The sequence below is a fragment of the Prosopis cineraria genome, unplaced genomic scaffold, assembly GCF_029017545.1.
Source record: "Prosopis cineraria cultivar Desert tree isolate PC_DT_omini unplaced genomic scaffold, ASM2901754v1 PC7, whole genome shotgun sequence".
Classification (NCBI taxonomy): domain Eukaryota; kingdom Viridiplantae; phylum Streptophyta; class Magnoliopsida; order Fabales; family Fabaceae; genus Prosopis; species Prosopis cineraria.
Genome location: NW_026555338.1, coordinates 37231097 through 37247494, shown reverse-complemented (window position 1 = coordinate 37247494; position 16398 = coordinate 37231097). Strand labels below are relative to the sequence as shown.

The 16398-nt window shown below is 36.7% G+C and overlaps 2 protein-coding genes across 4 annotated transcripts; one reads left to right on the top strand and one right to left on the bottom strand.

Annotated features, from left to right (window-relative positions):
• Positions 1–268: 268 nt before the first annotated feature.
• Positions 269–5058, top strand: LOC129315785 (uncharacterized). Of its 3 annotated transcripts, XM_054959835.1 has the most exons (10): positions 341–405; positions 529–593; positions 958–1212; positions 1277–2063; positions 2544–2662; positions 2775–3683; positions 3767–4091; positions 4251–4416; positions 4536–4641; positions 4727–5058. In XM_054959835.1, exons 3-10 carry the CDS (start codon positions 1076–1078, stop codon positions 4842–4844), a joined length of 2667 nt encoding a protein of 888 aa, XP_054815810.1. In that variant the 5' UTR covers positions 341–405; positions 529–593; positions 958–1075; the 3' UTR covers positions 4845–5058. The 3 variants fall into 3 exon arrangements, with proteins under 3 accessions (XP_054815808.1, XP_054815810.1, XP_054815809.1); XM_054959833.1 differs by lacking the exon at positions 529–593 and having other exon boundaries at positions 269–405; XM_054959834.1 differs by lacking the exons at positions 341–405; positions 529–593 and adding an exon at positions 610–857.
• Positions 5059–12968: 7910 nt separating this feature from the next.
• LOC129315177 (cyclin-dependent protein kinase inhibitor SMR1-like) lies at positions 12969–13890 on the bottom strand. Its single transcript, XM_054958738.1, has 2 exons — positions 13599–13890; positions 12969–13478 (listed from the first exon to the last, which is right to left on the bottom strand). The coding sequence occupies exon 2, from the start codon at positions 13470–13472 to the stop codon at positions 13155–13157; it is 318 nt and encodes a 105-aa protein (XP_054814713.1). The 5' UTR covers positions 13473–13478; positions 13599–13890; the 3' UTR covers positions 12969–13154.
• Between the last annotated feature and the right edge of the window lie 2508 nt (positions 13891–16398).

Here is a 16398-nt window from a genome sequence, read left to right as displayed (position 1 = left end):
CAATTTCAATACTGTTTAATTTTATTTTTTTCTGGGGGGATTGGCTCTGATGTGCGACTGCGCTGAATGGTGGTGCGGTGACTAATGGCAAACTTCACGTTGAATTGAAGATTAGCAAATTTCGTCGTTGCTAACCCAAAAGTAAAAGATATGAAAGGAAACCGCCACGTGTCACTGAATGATAACCGGTCGCGAAAATTCAGACGTTAGTGTTACGGCAGTTTCTTTGGAAAGTCAGATGCCAAATGACATGTCCCCATTTATTTATTTTATTTGTAAATCGGCGCTCTTCCCTCTTTCCTTCTCTCCCTCACATACTTCCATTTACGTTCTCTCTCTCTTTGAATTTCTTCATTGCTAGGGTTTCGTTTTCTTTACTTTATAATCAAAAGCAGAACTTCACTGGTAAGTTTTTTATCTTCTTTATTTATCGAATCGGATGCTCAAATCCTCTGTTTCGGGTTCTAAGGCTGATTGTGGATTCTGTTATGTTTTCCATTGCCTTCTTTCTATTGGAAAATTGAATAGTCAGCTTCCCGATTTCAATTGTGTGCGGTTTCCATTGTCCTCTCTCTGGCGGGCTTTTGAGAAAGGTGAGAAAAATGGTCAGGAATGGATTTTCAAATTCGTTGTTCTGGAGATAAACTAAAGAATTCCAGCTCCTTCAGTGCAGAGGGGCGAATGTCTGTGTTTTGTTCAGCTCCCCTGACCTTATCGAGTATGAGTTTTACCAAATAAAGAATCCGAGGTCCGATTTCCCGGCAAATTTTTAGACGGCGCTAAGGATCAAAAAACAGAGTCTTCTTTTTGTTGAGTCTGTTGATTTCAATTTTACTATCTGCCGAATCTTTGTTACGGTATAGAAATTCGATGACTTCTTGTAAGTCACCTTTTTATTTCAAATTAATCTTTTTTATTAAAAATATTGATATAGTTTTTTTTCCCTTTCTTTTGCAGGCTGAGGTTTAGTAGCTGTAACTCCTTCATTTGAATAGTCCAATTTTCGTAATCCCTTTCTTGATGATGGGGCTGAGATTGATAAGGGTGATAGCTAGGACACGGATTCTAATGGCAAATGCAATGGGGTCGAATCCTTGCAGATATGAAGCGACCAGTTTCTATAGGGACTCCTTTGATTCTGCCTGCTAAGTATGCGAATTTTAGTGCACTGGACTCTGATGGGTGTAAAAGATCTGTATGCTCGTTAAAAGGGTAAATTAGAAATGGCTATTGCTGGCCTACATAATCTGTCTGTGCTTGACTCTTCTTTTCTTAGGGATTCCCATTCTCAATCACCTAGGAGGCGAGGAGATGGAGGGAGTGGAAGCACCCGATCTTCTTCAATCTTGCAAACGTGGCGAGAGATTGAGGATGAGCATGTGGTGGGTCAAGTCCAAGGAAGACCTAGTGATGAATTACTTCAGCAAAGGAGTGACGAGTTCATCACTGACCTCTCACAGGCAAGTATTCCAGGTAGCCATGAGACAGGAGAGAGGCATGTTGTAGAAGATTCGATTTTGGGTGAGAATGATTGTGAAACATGGTCACAGTCACAAAGTCAGCTTGAATCTCCTGACGAGCAGGATGAATTAAACAATTCTAGTTGTGATAATTCTTCTGATCTTGGAGAAATTGAAAGGGAAAGGGTGAGGCAAATTTTCAGGGAATGGATGAAAAGTGGTGCTGGGGATCGAGCCACTAACATTCCCCAAGGTAATAGCAGTTCAAGATCAGAATGGCTGGGTGAAACTGAGCAGGAGAGGGTGAGAATCATAAGGGAGTGGGTACAATTGAGTAGCCAGCAGAGAGTTATTGCTTCTGGGGACAACAGGGAAGAACAATCAGCTGAAATTGGTACCCAAATAGAACGAGTTCGTGATGGGTTTGCTGTTAATCAGAGTGAGGGTCAAACAGAGCATATGCGAAGGGGTATTCGTAAATTGTGTGGCAGACAGGTCCTGCTTGATATGCTTAAGAAGGCTGAGAGGGAAAGACAAAGAGAAGTTCAGGAATTATTGGACCATAGAGCTGTATCTCATTTTCCCCATCGCAACCGCATTCAGGTTTGCCCTTAATAATTATTAATTAATTTATATGATTCTGAAGGTATTTCTTCTCCTCTTTGCCTGCGCAGCATGGGCATCAAGTTTGAAACTCTATTTTTGTGAAATGGGCAAAAGATATTTAGTTATCTGTTAACTGTTTTGGTTAGTCATCTTGGTTTTATAATAAAATTCTATGTTAAATTACATGTGAAATAATGTCTTTGTTAATGTAGCGACTTAAACTTATATTTTGATATGAAGTACAGAAACAAAGGAAAGTTGAAAGTTGCTTCTTCTTCTTCTTCTTTTTTCTATGGTGAAATCCGAGAAATTCTTGAGACACAAATCATTAAAAGTTGAAACAATTTTGACAATCCAAAGAATTTTGAAGCTGCCGTGAATCCAAGTACTGTGGTACAAAGAATTTTGAGACTATCTTCATCTTAAATGATGAATCTCAATTTGCAGTTGATGAGTGGATGTTAAAATTGTTTGTAGGCATTTCTCAGGGGTAGGTTCTTGAGAAACGACAGATCGATTGATGTTAACCGGCCCACTTCCATAGCTGAAAGTGAATTAGGCTTACTGAGGCAAAAACAGACTGTATCAGGTCTAAGGTGAGTAGTTCTTTCGGCCTGTAATTTGAAAAGAGACTTTATTCTGATTTGTAATAGTTGTAATGTTTTGTTTGTGCTTCATATCAAAATTGTCAACTTGTTTTTCAAACAGGGAAGGGTTTTTCTCTGGGAAGGACAATTCTAGTGGAAGTCAAGTAATTTGCGCTCTGTCAGATACCTCATCCAACAGTGGCATTGATGATAATTCAAACGAGCAAACTGACTCCAGCAGCTTACCTTTGGTCTCAATTGTACATTTTGAACAGTCTGAACCTACCGTTGGAGGAAGTGATGGAGTTGGGATTGTAGATGGTCAGAGTTTTACTCAAGTAACCATTACGGAAGATTTAGATTGTCAAGACCCCGCTGCTGATATAGGAGGGTCATCACAGCTTTTGGAATTTGAGTCAAGAGATTGCCAATCATCATCCAGTACTGGGATGAGAAGAAGAGATGATAGTGGGCAATATGTTGTTGTGATGGGAGTTGAAGATACCATTGATGGACTCATGCAACAGAGTTGTCAGATTGAAGTTACAGAATATAGCAACATGCAGGGATCTAGTGAGGTATATCCTGAGGAATCGGAGCCGAGGGTCACAAGCAATGATGATAATGGTTTATCAGCTTCTAGTGATGTTATGGAAGCCACTATGGTAGATGATGAAAATAGGTATGACTCTACTGCTCTGGAAGAACATCAGCAGGAAGAAATTATTGAAAATGAAGGAAGTGATGAATCCCTGAGAAATGGCTTAGAGGGAAGTCTAGATGATAATCGTCCTGGTGGTACAGCCAATGAGTGGCCTCAAGACATTTTGGGCAATGAAGATGGGGAAAATTCTCATCTACCAGAAGCCCCAGAAATGTGGCAGGAGGATGGTGGCTTTCAGGAGGCTGTGGAAAATTGGTTGGGTGGACCTTCTGATCATGAAGTTGCTCCAGTTGGTAGAATACATGGCTTTTACTTTCCAGATGATGACAATGTGAACAGCGTGGAACTCAGGGAACTGCTAAATAGGTATGTAAATATGATAGGAGGGATAATGCATGCCCTTTTATAAAACAAAACTAAACGAGAACAAGTATTCTCTCATTTTGTAGGAGAAGTGTTTCCAACCTCCTTGGCAGCAGTTTTCGCGAAAGTCTTGACCAGTTGATACAATCATATGTTGAAAGGCAAGGTCATGCTCATGTTGAGTGGGAGCTGCAAGAAACAACTCCTTCTTCTGCCTCAGTTGAACAGGACCTGGAGCAGCCGCGTAGGGATCAGATTGTTGGTCAGGAGGATACCATCAACATTCCACTTGACCAACCTTCATCACCAACACCTCCTGAGCCTCTCTGGGAACGACATTCCAATCATGACAATTGGCCGCGAGCTGAGATGAATAATCAGCATCCAGGAATTGGGCATTCATTTTCTTTGGTGAGTATGAGAAAAATTGTTTCATTTACTCTAGTATTGGTCCTAGGTTTCATGTTTAATACAACATTTTTACTTCTCCTTAGCTGAATTGTTCATGGCTTGGACTTTTGAGTTTTTGTTCTATTAAATTTATGTTATTTGATTCACTGGCTTTGTCAGGAGTGGGAGATTATCAATGACTTGAGAATTGACATGGCTAGGCTACAGCAAAGAATGAATAATATGCAGAGAATGTTGGAGGCCTGTATGGATATGCAGCTTGAGTTGCAGCGCTCAATAAGACAGGAAGTTTCTGCAGCCCTAAATCGCTCAGCTGGTTCATCAGGTTTGCATTTCTTTTCTTTCAACCTTAACATCCTATATTGATCTCCAGGCCTTTTCATTTGGGCCTTCTGGGTTTTCTATTGAAGGTTTACTTAGAAAATTCAGTTACATGGATCACAGATATGCATGACCATGATTCACCCGATGTAAAGTCTAAATGGGAATGCGTAAGAAAAGGACTATGTTGTATATGCCGCGCAAGCAATATTGATTCTTTGTTGTACAGGTATTATTCTGTATCAATTTGACACATTAATGGCCGGTCTACGCCTGATTATTATCACTGAAAAACTATTATGCTTTTGCTGTAGATGCGGGCACATGTGCACTTGTTCAAAATGTGCCAATGAGCTGTTCCAAAGTAGAAGAAAGTGTCCAATGTGTCAAGCGCCTGTGGTGGAGGTGATACGTGCTTATTCTATACTATAACTTCGACGTGAAAATAATGCCCACACTTTTAACAAAATACAGGAACCTGACCAGTAGTAGATCCTGGACATTTTCCAGGTATATTTTCCCCCCTTTCAGATTTCATGATGTCTGTATTTATGCTGAGTGCACAGATGGGGATACCCACCCTATAGCATTTTTTTCGCCCTCGACTCTGAAATGAATAAAAAAAAAATATGCTGTTTACGGAGCTTCCTCCTGTGCATCTCGTTTAATTTAATAGGGATGAGACCCTAGGCTCCTCTGATTCCGTGAGCTGCCGGTTAGTTGTAGGTTTATATTCATTTTGTGATTGCTGATCCAAAAAAGAGGGGAAAGAGGTAAAAACTCAAAAGGGAGGAAATAATAGAAGAGAGGCGTCGTGGTGTGTGGAGTTCTAGTGCTACTGATGCATACAGTGTGATGTTGGGCTTGTAGTTTCATCGGTTGAACTGAATCGTCAGGGGACTACGTGCCTTCATTTTTTAGAGATAATACACACACACACACACACGCATGCAAGCTTGTTGTTGCTTGACAAATGATATGCCTTATCAGGAAAGAACTTCTGGTAATGGAACTATATATACATACACACACATATATATAATTTTCCCTTACCGGGCTGGCAGTCTGGCTAGACAGCTTATCTTGGCAAGCCCCTTTTCACTCGTCAGACAGTCTCGTAAGAACGTATTCACCTTACATATATTAATATTAATATTGAGGAATGCCTTTTACTTCACAATTAGATTAAATTACTATCAGAGAAAAAAGCATTTGATGATGGCCAATTCCTCCTGAGCCATGCTATATCCTACCTAACCAATATAACAAAATGTTCCTTCTCCATTCTAAGTAACATTATTATTTTGACGAAAATACTACATGAATGGATTCTCGGAATTACTTGGGGCGTGTTTGTTTTAGCTCAGGCGTCCTCTCTCACATCCTTTCTCTTCAATTGAACGGATCAAAAGGCATGTTTCCCCATTTTTATGCATTGAAACATGTACAAGCTTGTCATTGAACACACTTGGAGAGGCAATGAGTTAACTAAGTCCAAATTGTGATGTATGAGACTTAAATTGTCCAGTTGAAGTTTTTAATTTTTAAAATTTTAAATGATAAATTATTTTTTAAAAAAGAGGTGATACTTAAAAAATATTTTTTCTTAAATTCAAGATCTATTATAATAAAAAATATAAAAACAAATTAAATTAAATACTAACCATTTTGATCTCAGCGGAAATCTATTCTCGATCAGTCAGCCCCTCTCATCCTCATCTCTTTGGTCTAAGCCCCAAAAGTTGACTCTTTTCGGACGGCAACGTTTCCTCTTATGTTCGAAATATTAAACCGATGATTCTCCACTTGAAACAGTGGTATGGGATCATAGTGCAGCCTGCTTTTTGGATAGTTCAACTAATTGCGAGATTCTCAGAAAGAGTGGTATACCTGTTTTGATGGAAGAGTTAAGAGAGTTCCAACTTCATCTGAAGCACGATATATAAAAGAATTTGTCTTGAGACATCTGATAGATGTGAAACTTCAGTTCATGAACATCAGGTTCAATTGAAATCCCAAGCCAAGTCAGGGAACATTGGTGCTCTTACACGGTATAGTTACTGCTATAATATTCCAAGTACACCTGCTCTCAGAGACTATATACAGTACCAAAAAATTTTATAAACAAAATTAACAGATACACTAAGATAACGATAAGTGGTCGTCCAGCGATGCAGTACTATCCACGCAAAAAGGCATCAAAACGGAGTTGCCAACAATTAGGCATCGTAAGAAAGGTAGGTGATGACAGCTTTGACAGCTTCAGCATGGGCGTGCTTGGCAGGCTCTCCTGGCAAAACCAGCTTCACTGACCCTTGCATCTCCCTGGAAGACAGAGTCTTCCTCTATGCAGGTCATGAGCCTTGCAGCCTCATCAGCCAGCCTCTCAAAGATTGTTGTGAATAATCATGGCATCTCTTGAAATCCACATCCCTGGGTGCACTTGTTTCGGCACATTGTACACGTACCTCTCGTACCCTTCCCGTCTTATTCTCTTTCTCTTCACCGTTCTTTGCCGCATCCTCCTCCATTAACGCCCCTTCTTTCATTTCATGCTTTTCCTGAGAGCTTTCACCATCTTGGGCGTCTTCAGTAGTGACGCTACTCACTTCAGACATAAGAGCATCTCTGTAATTTGCTCTGGTTGGGCTTTCTGTGCTTTCAACCACAGAAAGCTCCACAACTTTCCTGTGGATCTGATAACTTTCATCTTCGCGGCACGCTTTGATTAAGCCGTGGTAGAAATGGAAAACTATGGGAGCGTCCCAGTAAAAGTTAATTATTATGCATACAGCACATGTATCTCGGGGAACTAAAGGGTTGACGTGTGGAAGGCCGGCGTCCAGGTGCCAATGAAAGGAGTAGATGCGTGGTTAGAATCTCAATGATGAGTTTTGCACGGGAATATTAATGAATCATTTTCCACCAACTGTGTAGTTATTTTTGAAAATCAATTCGTACAAATGCTACAGATCATGAAATTGACTTGATTTCCAATCTTAAGTCCTAAGTTATTGTCTGATAAATATAAGAAGTTGTTTAATATAAAACCGTATTTGCAGGTAAATATATGGAAGTGTTAATGTAGGCGTACACATGCACAATAATACAATGACTCATTAACATTCCACTTCTTCCACTTCGGCTCGTTTGGCTCCAAAAATTCTTAGATAGATGGCACAAAACCTCTGTATCATCAAGCGCATTTGAGATCCTATCATTATCAATGAAAGTCCCTTTTACTCATCATAAAAACATGCTCTATGCTCTAGTTTAAAATTTTAATAGTGTGTTTGGACGTAGGAGGATTTGAATTTAGATTTAAATTAAATCCTTTATTTAGATACATAAAAGTTTTTGGATCTGGATTTGATCCATAACCAAATTTATGTTTTATATACTTTCTTTATAATTTTAAATTTCTCTTAATTTTGATTATTTAAAATTTCACCTATTCCAACTCTTTTATTTTCTTTATATTTTTACTATTAGTGCCTTTGTTAGTCTCCCACTCTCACCATTTCTCGTTCTTCATTCTCATCAATTGAAAAACAAAAGTAAACTTATTATTTTCAATCTTTCGTTTTTACTTTAAATATCAGCTTGTCTTTCTTTTACTTTTAAATTTTTTTAATAATATATTCAAACAAAGGATTTTATATACATAAATTTTAAATGTAAGATTTAAAATTTAAAATTTAAATTTAAATCTATCAATCTAAATGCTATATAAAGTATCATGTATGTATGAGTTCTTTTCATTTATGTACTAATTTTCCCTCAACTTTGTTTAATATGAGTTTTATCACATCAAATTCACTCAACTTTTTTTTTTCTAACAATGGTGTTCAAACCCAAACAAAAGGATCAAATCAAACTGAAAAGAATTGATTAAAGTTAATTGGTGATCAAGTTTATTTTAGTCTTCAAGCTTTATAAACCGAGTAGCTTGGTTCAAATTTCAGTTTTGGGCATTAAGAACCTAAACCAAACCTTGACCAGTCTTGATTGAAATTTTTATACTATTGTAAAAAAAAATTTACACTATTTATTTACTTAGTAAATTATCTCAAGTTCCCCGACCCAATCTAATAAAGAATTTCGATGAAAATATAGAATTTATTTGCTTCTTTCTCCTCAACGAAAATATAGAGTTTATTCTAAATTGATGTTAATTATGGGTAGATGTTTTTTCTTCTTTTCTTTGAAGAATTTTTTTAATGAATAATGCTAATAAGTTAAAAATATTAATACATACATACATACATACATACATACATATATATATATATATATATTATGAAAACAAAAATTTAAAAATTTTAACAATAATTCGAAGATCTACACATAAACCAAAACCAAAGGAAAAGTGACCAAAACCGATTACTAGAAAATCGAAAAGATCTCATGCTTACAAGAATCGATAGAAACCAAACCAAATTGAAACCGTGAACTCTTCTTGGAGTTTCGAACCTGGACAAGTGAATCTAGCCTCAGCTAGTTATTACATAAATGAATTTCAATATGTCATAGAAATCCCTGTAGTTTTTATATTGGGAAAATTTCACAGAGGGACCTTTGACTGATGATGATAAAAAAAAAAAAAGGACCCTAAACTTTCTAATATATCACTGCACAGTTGGGGCTCTAATATGAAATTAATTTTAAAAGTCAAATGATAAAGTTGCCTTTAAAATTGTTGAGAAGAAAAACATCTTGTGTACACATTCACTTGGAAGCTTTGAAGCATGTAACTGAGGCATCACGTAGCGAGGTTAACAAAGTTTTTCAACAAAGCCTTTGTGGCCGGACTTGTCATCCAATAATCTCCGTTGAAGGAATGACCACCAAGTCCGTTGCTGCCTCTAACCTCATAGCTTTTTTGGTCAAGATTGTTATTCCTTTGACCACCAATTGTTGCATGCAATGAAACCCCAACTGTTTAAGAATGAGGAAGAATTTGAGAAGGATGTTAAATGAGCACAAGTTAAATCTCCAAACCTTTGGCCAAAAAAAAAATCTCCAAACCGATATATACGTTACATTAATATGTTAACTTTCCATTATTGTAGCTTCTTTTAGTTTTTTAAGCAATTTGATTAAACCTATTTGCCTATGCAAGAGATCTTGCAGGGTTCACATCATTGAGTGGCTGAAATCATGGGATAACTCTTCCTTTGATGAAGATGGGTATATAAGTCCATCATACTTTGATGAGGATGTTTGTAACATTAAAGTTGAATTGTTGTGGTGGATTGTCAACCTTAAGAAGAATTCCAAACACAATGCCGTGTTACAACTTTTTGGAAGTGATAGTGCTAAGAAGAGGCAAAGTTGAATTAACAATGTCAATGTTATAAATTTTGGCATTTTATTGTTGTCATGAAATTTCTTGGAATTTATCTTTTTTGTTTATATGTGAAGAAGTCATTGGAAGGGAATAAATTTAGCCATTTATGTTCTTTTGCAATTGTCTTTAATAGGAAAAATGAAGTATAAAGATGTACTTCCATGTCAACTTAAGGTAGTGTAATGAACAAGTTATATAAGGAAACTAACAACATTTTGTAAGGTAATAAATTACACACAGTAGTATAATGAACAAGTCATCCTTACTTAAAACTAGTTATTACAAGCACTTGAAATTTTTTGAAAGTCAGTGTTATAAGGAACAAGTAAGGTAGGGCCATAAATATCATGTAGGGAAATGAACCACAAAAAGTAAGGTTTCAAATAAGTCATTGAAACATGAAACTAACATACACTTGAAATTTTTTGAAGCCAATGTCATATCAAACACGTTAGGTAAAGAAATCAACATGATATGTAGAGTAAGTGAACCATAATTTGAAAGATTTATAATTCAGTGTTTAAAACTAAACTCATATTGGTATGTAGACATACCAATATGATTGAGGCTATTATGACAGCCATTGTGATACCAGTATGTCTTAATTATACCGATATATATATTATACATAATGATATGAAATAAACATAACAGCATGATTGAGGCTATTGTAGAAGCCACAATCATAATGGTATGTCTTATCTATATCAGTATGTACTACAAATACTAGTATAAAATAGACATGTCGATATGCTTAAGGCTATTATGGATGCCAAAATCATATCAATATGGCGTGATTACATTGGTATGTATTATACATACCTATATCAATAGGTATTACCAGTATGATGGAGGCTGTTATAGATAGATAAAAAACACACATTCATATCGGTATAACTTGTACATACCAGTATGAAAATCACATACTAGTATATTAGTGACATACAAATATGAAAGGTAATTTTTTTCCCTTCATCTTTTAATTGCATCCATGCATTTCAAATTTACATCCAACAACTTTTTTATACCGATATATGGGTAACATCACGGTATGAAAATATTTGCTATAATAGGTGGCTCTGTTTCATTCTTAACCATATGTCAAAAACCTACTGATTGGAAACTAAGATTGTCTCAACTAGATCGTTACCATCTCTTCACCAAAATGAAATTTCCTCTGTGATTTTCTACTAAAGATAGGTTGGAGGGAGAGAAAGATAAGTCTTACCCAACCATATCTACTCGTGTTCCCAACCCCAAATCAATTATACTTTCGTAGAGTACACCTTGGTTAATTTATCAAGTGGTCATGATCTTAGAAAAGGTGAGAGAGAAGGAGAGTGAGAGGAACAGAGCATTCCCGTACTTCGCCTCTTCGACCGCAAGCTTTCAGCTTTTCTTTTTTCTGCGGGCAACTTGGCCTTGGCTTGCCAAATTAATATCAAATGAGGATCCAAGACTTGCAATGAGATATCAGAAATTTGAAGGTCTTCTTTTTCATTATATTCGGTCCGGGGTCCTGGCTGAAATTTTCCCTTTTATATCTGAAGACAGCAAGTATACCGAGGCCGTCAACACACGCACTGGATAATTCAATACCGTAGCAGAAATATGTGAGAAACAACAAAACACACAGCATAGGAGAATTCGGATTGAAAGAATGAAAGAATGGTTCTTCGAGCTCTCGGGTGGCGCTTTCAGCTCATGGCCTTAGCAATGTGGGCGGTGCGAGCAGAGTAATGATCACTTTCTGATGCAACATACCATCTTTGACGGGTTTGCAGTACTTGGAGTTGCGATAGAACTCAGGGGCAGGATTCAAAGTGGGTTCTGAGGATTCAAGAGGGTGTTGTTGGGACGTGCCAGACCTGCGAAGTTTACGTCGTCAGGATAGTGATACTATTTATCGGCATCAAATTTTCTGAACGATAGGTAGCGCTGAGCTCCTTGTGAAGTTTGGGAATGACGATGACGATGGAGCTAGAGGATGGGGATGAATGCTCAACATTCTGGCATATGCATTGCACCACGTGGTTGAGTTAATCGCAACTTCATCCAATATCGTCCAATGAATGGTTACGATTCAATTACTTTACAGGCACTTCACATAAGCCTACCTCAGATGATCCACACCTGAATTGAAGTTGGTAGCGGAGTAACTATGGGGTTGGGCCTGATAAGTCTTCCAGGGTTAATTAAATGTATACATTAAATCACCCAAGGTTGAGAGCCGCCTGATACGACAAATGATCTGGAGTTATGAATATGGGTGGGTCATAAAGAAGGATTGCCGATCATTAAATGTGGCTCTGCAGATAATCAACATCTGGATTGTAGACCTGTTATGTGCCTTTGCTTCTTTATGATTTTTCCCAAACGGCTGGTGGCAACCAACTTCGAACCTTATCGATCAGACCTTGATATGCAAGTTTTTGCAGGAAATGAAATTGAAGTGTCTAATAGGAGCATGTACATATTGATGCCCGGGCTTAGTGACGTCGCAAATATGTCATGAAGTCTTCTAGAAGGAGTGGTGCAAATTAAACTTCGAAGTTAATTCGAACAGAAAACGAGAGCAATTTTTTTTTTTTTAAACTTGGACCATAAACACATGAGCAAATTGATGAAATACCGTTGATGCTAATATGTTCTTGTTTCTGGAGAAAGCACCAGCACTCTTCCCTTTCAAATTGATCGATGCAGTGTGCTTGAGTTGGCAATTTGGCATGAAACAGTTTCGCAGAAAACAAAACAAAACCATGGAAGATGATTCATTCAGTGTAGACGTTTTAAATATTGCTCCGGTGATCACCGATTCTATCAAACGTCGTGGCATGTGTGAGAGAGAGAGACTGAGGGGTTGTGTGGGTCCCATTGACATGTGGGACCTACACACCCTCTGTGTCTTCCTCACTCACCACAACACAGTGCAGCTGCAGGTCGCTGTAAAATGAAGCTGGTCAATGAATATTCTTGTCGAATGAATATTCTTGTCCAGACCTGCGCATGTTCAACTCTCTCTCTCTCTCTCTCTATATATATATATATGGAATCAAAGACTGGCTCATTCTATTAAATTGCATGTAAACCATTCATTCATTTTGAATGAAGGAAAAAGTCTTTTCAACTTTTCCGCGGAAAGAGGGAAATCGACGAACCATGCAAGAATACATAACTCAGCTAATTCATGGAAGCTGTAAGCATACAGCTAACGAACTGATTACTGGCACCAATACAGAAGACATGACACGAACAACCAACCATGCAGAACTAGGAAAATTCTAAGTAACAACATGGATAAGAAATACATATGATATATATGACCCACAACACCGAAACTGAAGTCCACAACTAAGCATATAATCACCAGAAAGACTAAAACTTTCACATGTTTATCCTGTTCTGCGCCTCTTGGTGGCCCCGCTGGAAGACTGCCCAGAAGCTGGGAAGAAGGCATCGATCGTCTCTGGAAGCACAATGATGCACTGCAAGGTGAAGAACGTCCTGTTAGAAGTTGACGAAGGAGTTGGTCTTCTCTTTCTGGGCGCAGGTGGACAGCTTTGAACACGTATCTGGTTTTCTGGCCTAGTGGGAGTTTTGCACCCATCGTCGTCCATATCATTGACATCTTTCAGCTCAGGTTCTTTTGCCATCCCACTCGAAGCTTCTACAACATCTGGCTGCTTCCCTGTGGAATCGGACGCAGACATGGCTGCCTGTTTGAAGGACAATTCAAGTACAATTAAACAGAAGCGTAAGAGGGTATAAATTAATAAATGATAGAGATATCTGGCTAGCTCGGAAAAAAAGAAAAAGAAGGGGGGGGGGGGAGGTACAAGCAGAAGCGCCGCTGCGTTGTATCTCGTTTCTAGTATTGCTCCTTCTCAGCCCTTCGGATGTCTGTCTTGCTTTCTCAATCGATCTCTTTTGGGGTTAAAACGTACTGACGAGGACGAACTGTCAGTTATAGCTCTGGACAGCCCCTGCTGAGCAAAGCGTGTAAGCTGACGAGATGCAGGGTGATCCCCAAGGAACTTGTTGGAGTTATATGGGTTGCTTGCGTTTCTTCTACGTCCATACTCATTTTTTATATTATTAAATTTCAAAAACTTTTGTTTCTATTCAGTGATTCGGTTACACATTAATTATATATTAATTGTATTTTCGCAATTCCAGTTTATAAGATATTTTTTTAAGAAAATTACACATCTTAATAAAATTCATTAAATACAACTAATAATCTTAATTACTCTATAAACTCTAAAATATCCTTCATTGGTAAAAAAAGATTAAGGAAAATTTATTTAAGGAGTAAAATAATTAGAAATAATATTCAAATAGCCATCATTAATTAACTTTATTTTTATTTTTTTAAAATGACTTATATTTGGGGACATAAAATTACTTTTAAAAATATCTTCTAAAATTATGCAGGAGTAGAATAATAATTATCATTTGATTTTTATCTAACTCTTTTCTAGTACTCAAATAAATATTTAGAAAAACTCTTGGATACCCCTGTTAAATAAATGCAGAATTATACACCAATTAGGATCAGTAAAGAATTCCTATATTTGTCATTTTTTTAGTTGGTTAACGTGAATATAAATGGGGATTATTAGTGGATTTGATTATTTTTCTTGTTTTTTGTCATTGGTAGAGACAGATAACATGGGACAGGCATCGGATTCTCTATATTGTTTCTGAGAAGAGCAGGAGGAAGCAGGCGTGCATGCAGAGGGAACTTCAGTTTCATAGCTCTCCATAGCTTCATCACATGATCGAAAACTTCAATCCCATCTGGCGTTTGCCGTTTTAATTTCACACTTCAAGATATTTTCCATATAACATTAATAATGTTTACTCTGGCAAAATTCCAACAAGACTATATACGATAGAGTACTTATTAATTTATGAGTGAGTCTTCTGATCACTCTCCATAAAAATCTTCATCAGCTCTTCTCCTTAAATCACCATGACCAAGAAATTAAGCAATTAAGCTCTTCTTTCTCCATGTATCTCTTTACGACTTGCTTTGTTAGCCCTATTTTATTGGTCTACACCTAGTGCTTCAATTTCTTAGTTTTTTGGTAAAATCATAAGTTGGGCGAGTATGTATCGTGAGTTTTCATATTTACTTAAGAAAATATATTGATAAAGTATAATTATAATATTATTATTTTTCATTTTTAAGTGTTACAAAGCAGAAAAATGTTAATTAGTTTATATGAATTTATTAAGTGGCGGAGTCATAATATGCACCCTCACTTGAAAAAAGTTGCAAATGATGGGATGAGTTTTTTTTTTCTTTTTTTCCATTTTGCATACGCTTTCCTATAAATATTTTGCACCTCCATTTTTAATATTTTAACTCAAAGCCTAGCTATATAATTTTTGACCAAAAAAATTAAACCCACTTTAATCTTACTCTTAATATGAATCCAAATTCTTAAATTTTATCAACTCATAGCCTGGCTATATAATGAATATATAATTAATTTTAAATTATTAATTTATTTTTTAAATTACTAATCTTTAAATGAACTTGTCCCCAATCCAAGGTAATAGTAGCTTCATTACTAATGTCATCCATGACTCACAAAATTGTAAATTTAAATCCTATTACCAATGTGAATATCTTATTGTATGGTGAGCGATTTACAAATATTTTAATGCTCTTTAAGCATGGCTTAGAAGGTATACTCTAACTTTGGTAAATTACAAGGCCCAACTTGGCTAAATTTTTTAAGATAAAAAACATGGTGACATGGACATTTGTAATATTAATAGAACTTAAGCTTTAGAGTAGTTTAGATTCAAAACATAATTTAATGTAGATGACTTCTATATCGCCAGTAAGTTAGTCACGGGATTAGCTGGTTTCTAAGAGTTGGAATTAAAGTTTGGATTTGTTCCTCCATTTCCATAAGTGCCATAGGGCAATTCCCTAAAATAAGTCCTAGTCAAGAGTGGAAGAGAGGCTCATATTCAATTTTAGGTTAAAGGACATCCAATATTTCAAAGAGTAAGAGAAGAAAGAGGGAAGATGATTCAGGCGGACCACCTAGGCTGTGAGCATAATTACAATCAGGCAAAATATGTAATATATCCTCATTTGTAGCATTACACCAGTCACAAAAGGGGGATGCTTGGGACCAAGAGCTCCTGCACAAATTAGTAGGAAATCTATTATGAAACATCATCTAAATAAAGAAGTAGATTCTCTCAACACCTCTTTATTTCCAAATAGTATTAAACATAGGGCTATAGAGATTGGAAGGGTTTTTTTCCAAGTAGAAAGTAATCACTCTCGAGAGAAAAAAATACCATTCGAAGAAGAACTCCATGTCATGATATCATTTCTAGCTTGCTATGAGGAAGAGAGGACAATTATTAACTTGAGGATCACATCCTCGAGGAGGATGGGTGCGAGATTTATGAAATCCCATGAACTATAAACTATCCAATTAGCTATACTATGCTTTTCGCTTCCCCTAAAGATAAAGGTCTAAGACAAGTCTTTGAGCTTTATACCAAGAATTAACCAATAATCATTAAAGAAAGAAACACTCAAGTCATTTTAAATTTGCCACATAGTGGCTTCCTTAATAGTCTCCTCTTGTTGCCAAATGAAAT

Bases quoted from the DNA above. Each gene is read 5' to 3' on its own strand.
- LOC129315785 (XM_054959833.1), top strand. From the start codon at position 1,076: ATGCAATGGGGTCGAATCCTTGCAGATATGAAGCGACCAGTTTCTATA. The intron at 2,064-2,543 runs GTTTGCCCTTAA...AATTGTTTGTAG, and splicing joins CCCATCGCAACCGCATTCAG to GCATTTCTCAGGGGTAGGTT. The intron at 4,417-4,535 runs GTTTGCATTTCT...CATGGATCACAG, and splicing joins TCGCTCAGCTGGTTCATCAG to ATATGCATGACCATGATTCA.
- LOC129315177 (XM_054958738.1), bottom strand. From the start codon at position 13,472: ATGTCTGCGTCCGATTCCACAGGGAAGCAGCCAGATGTTGTAGAAGCT.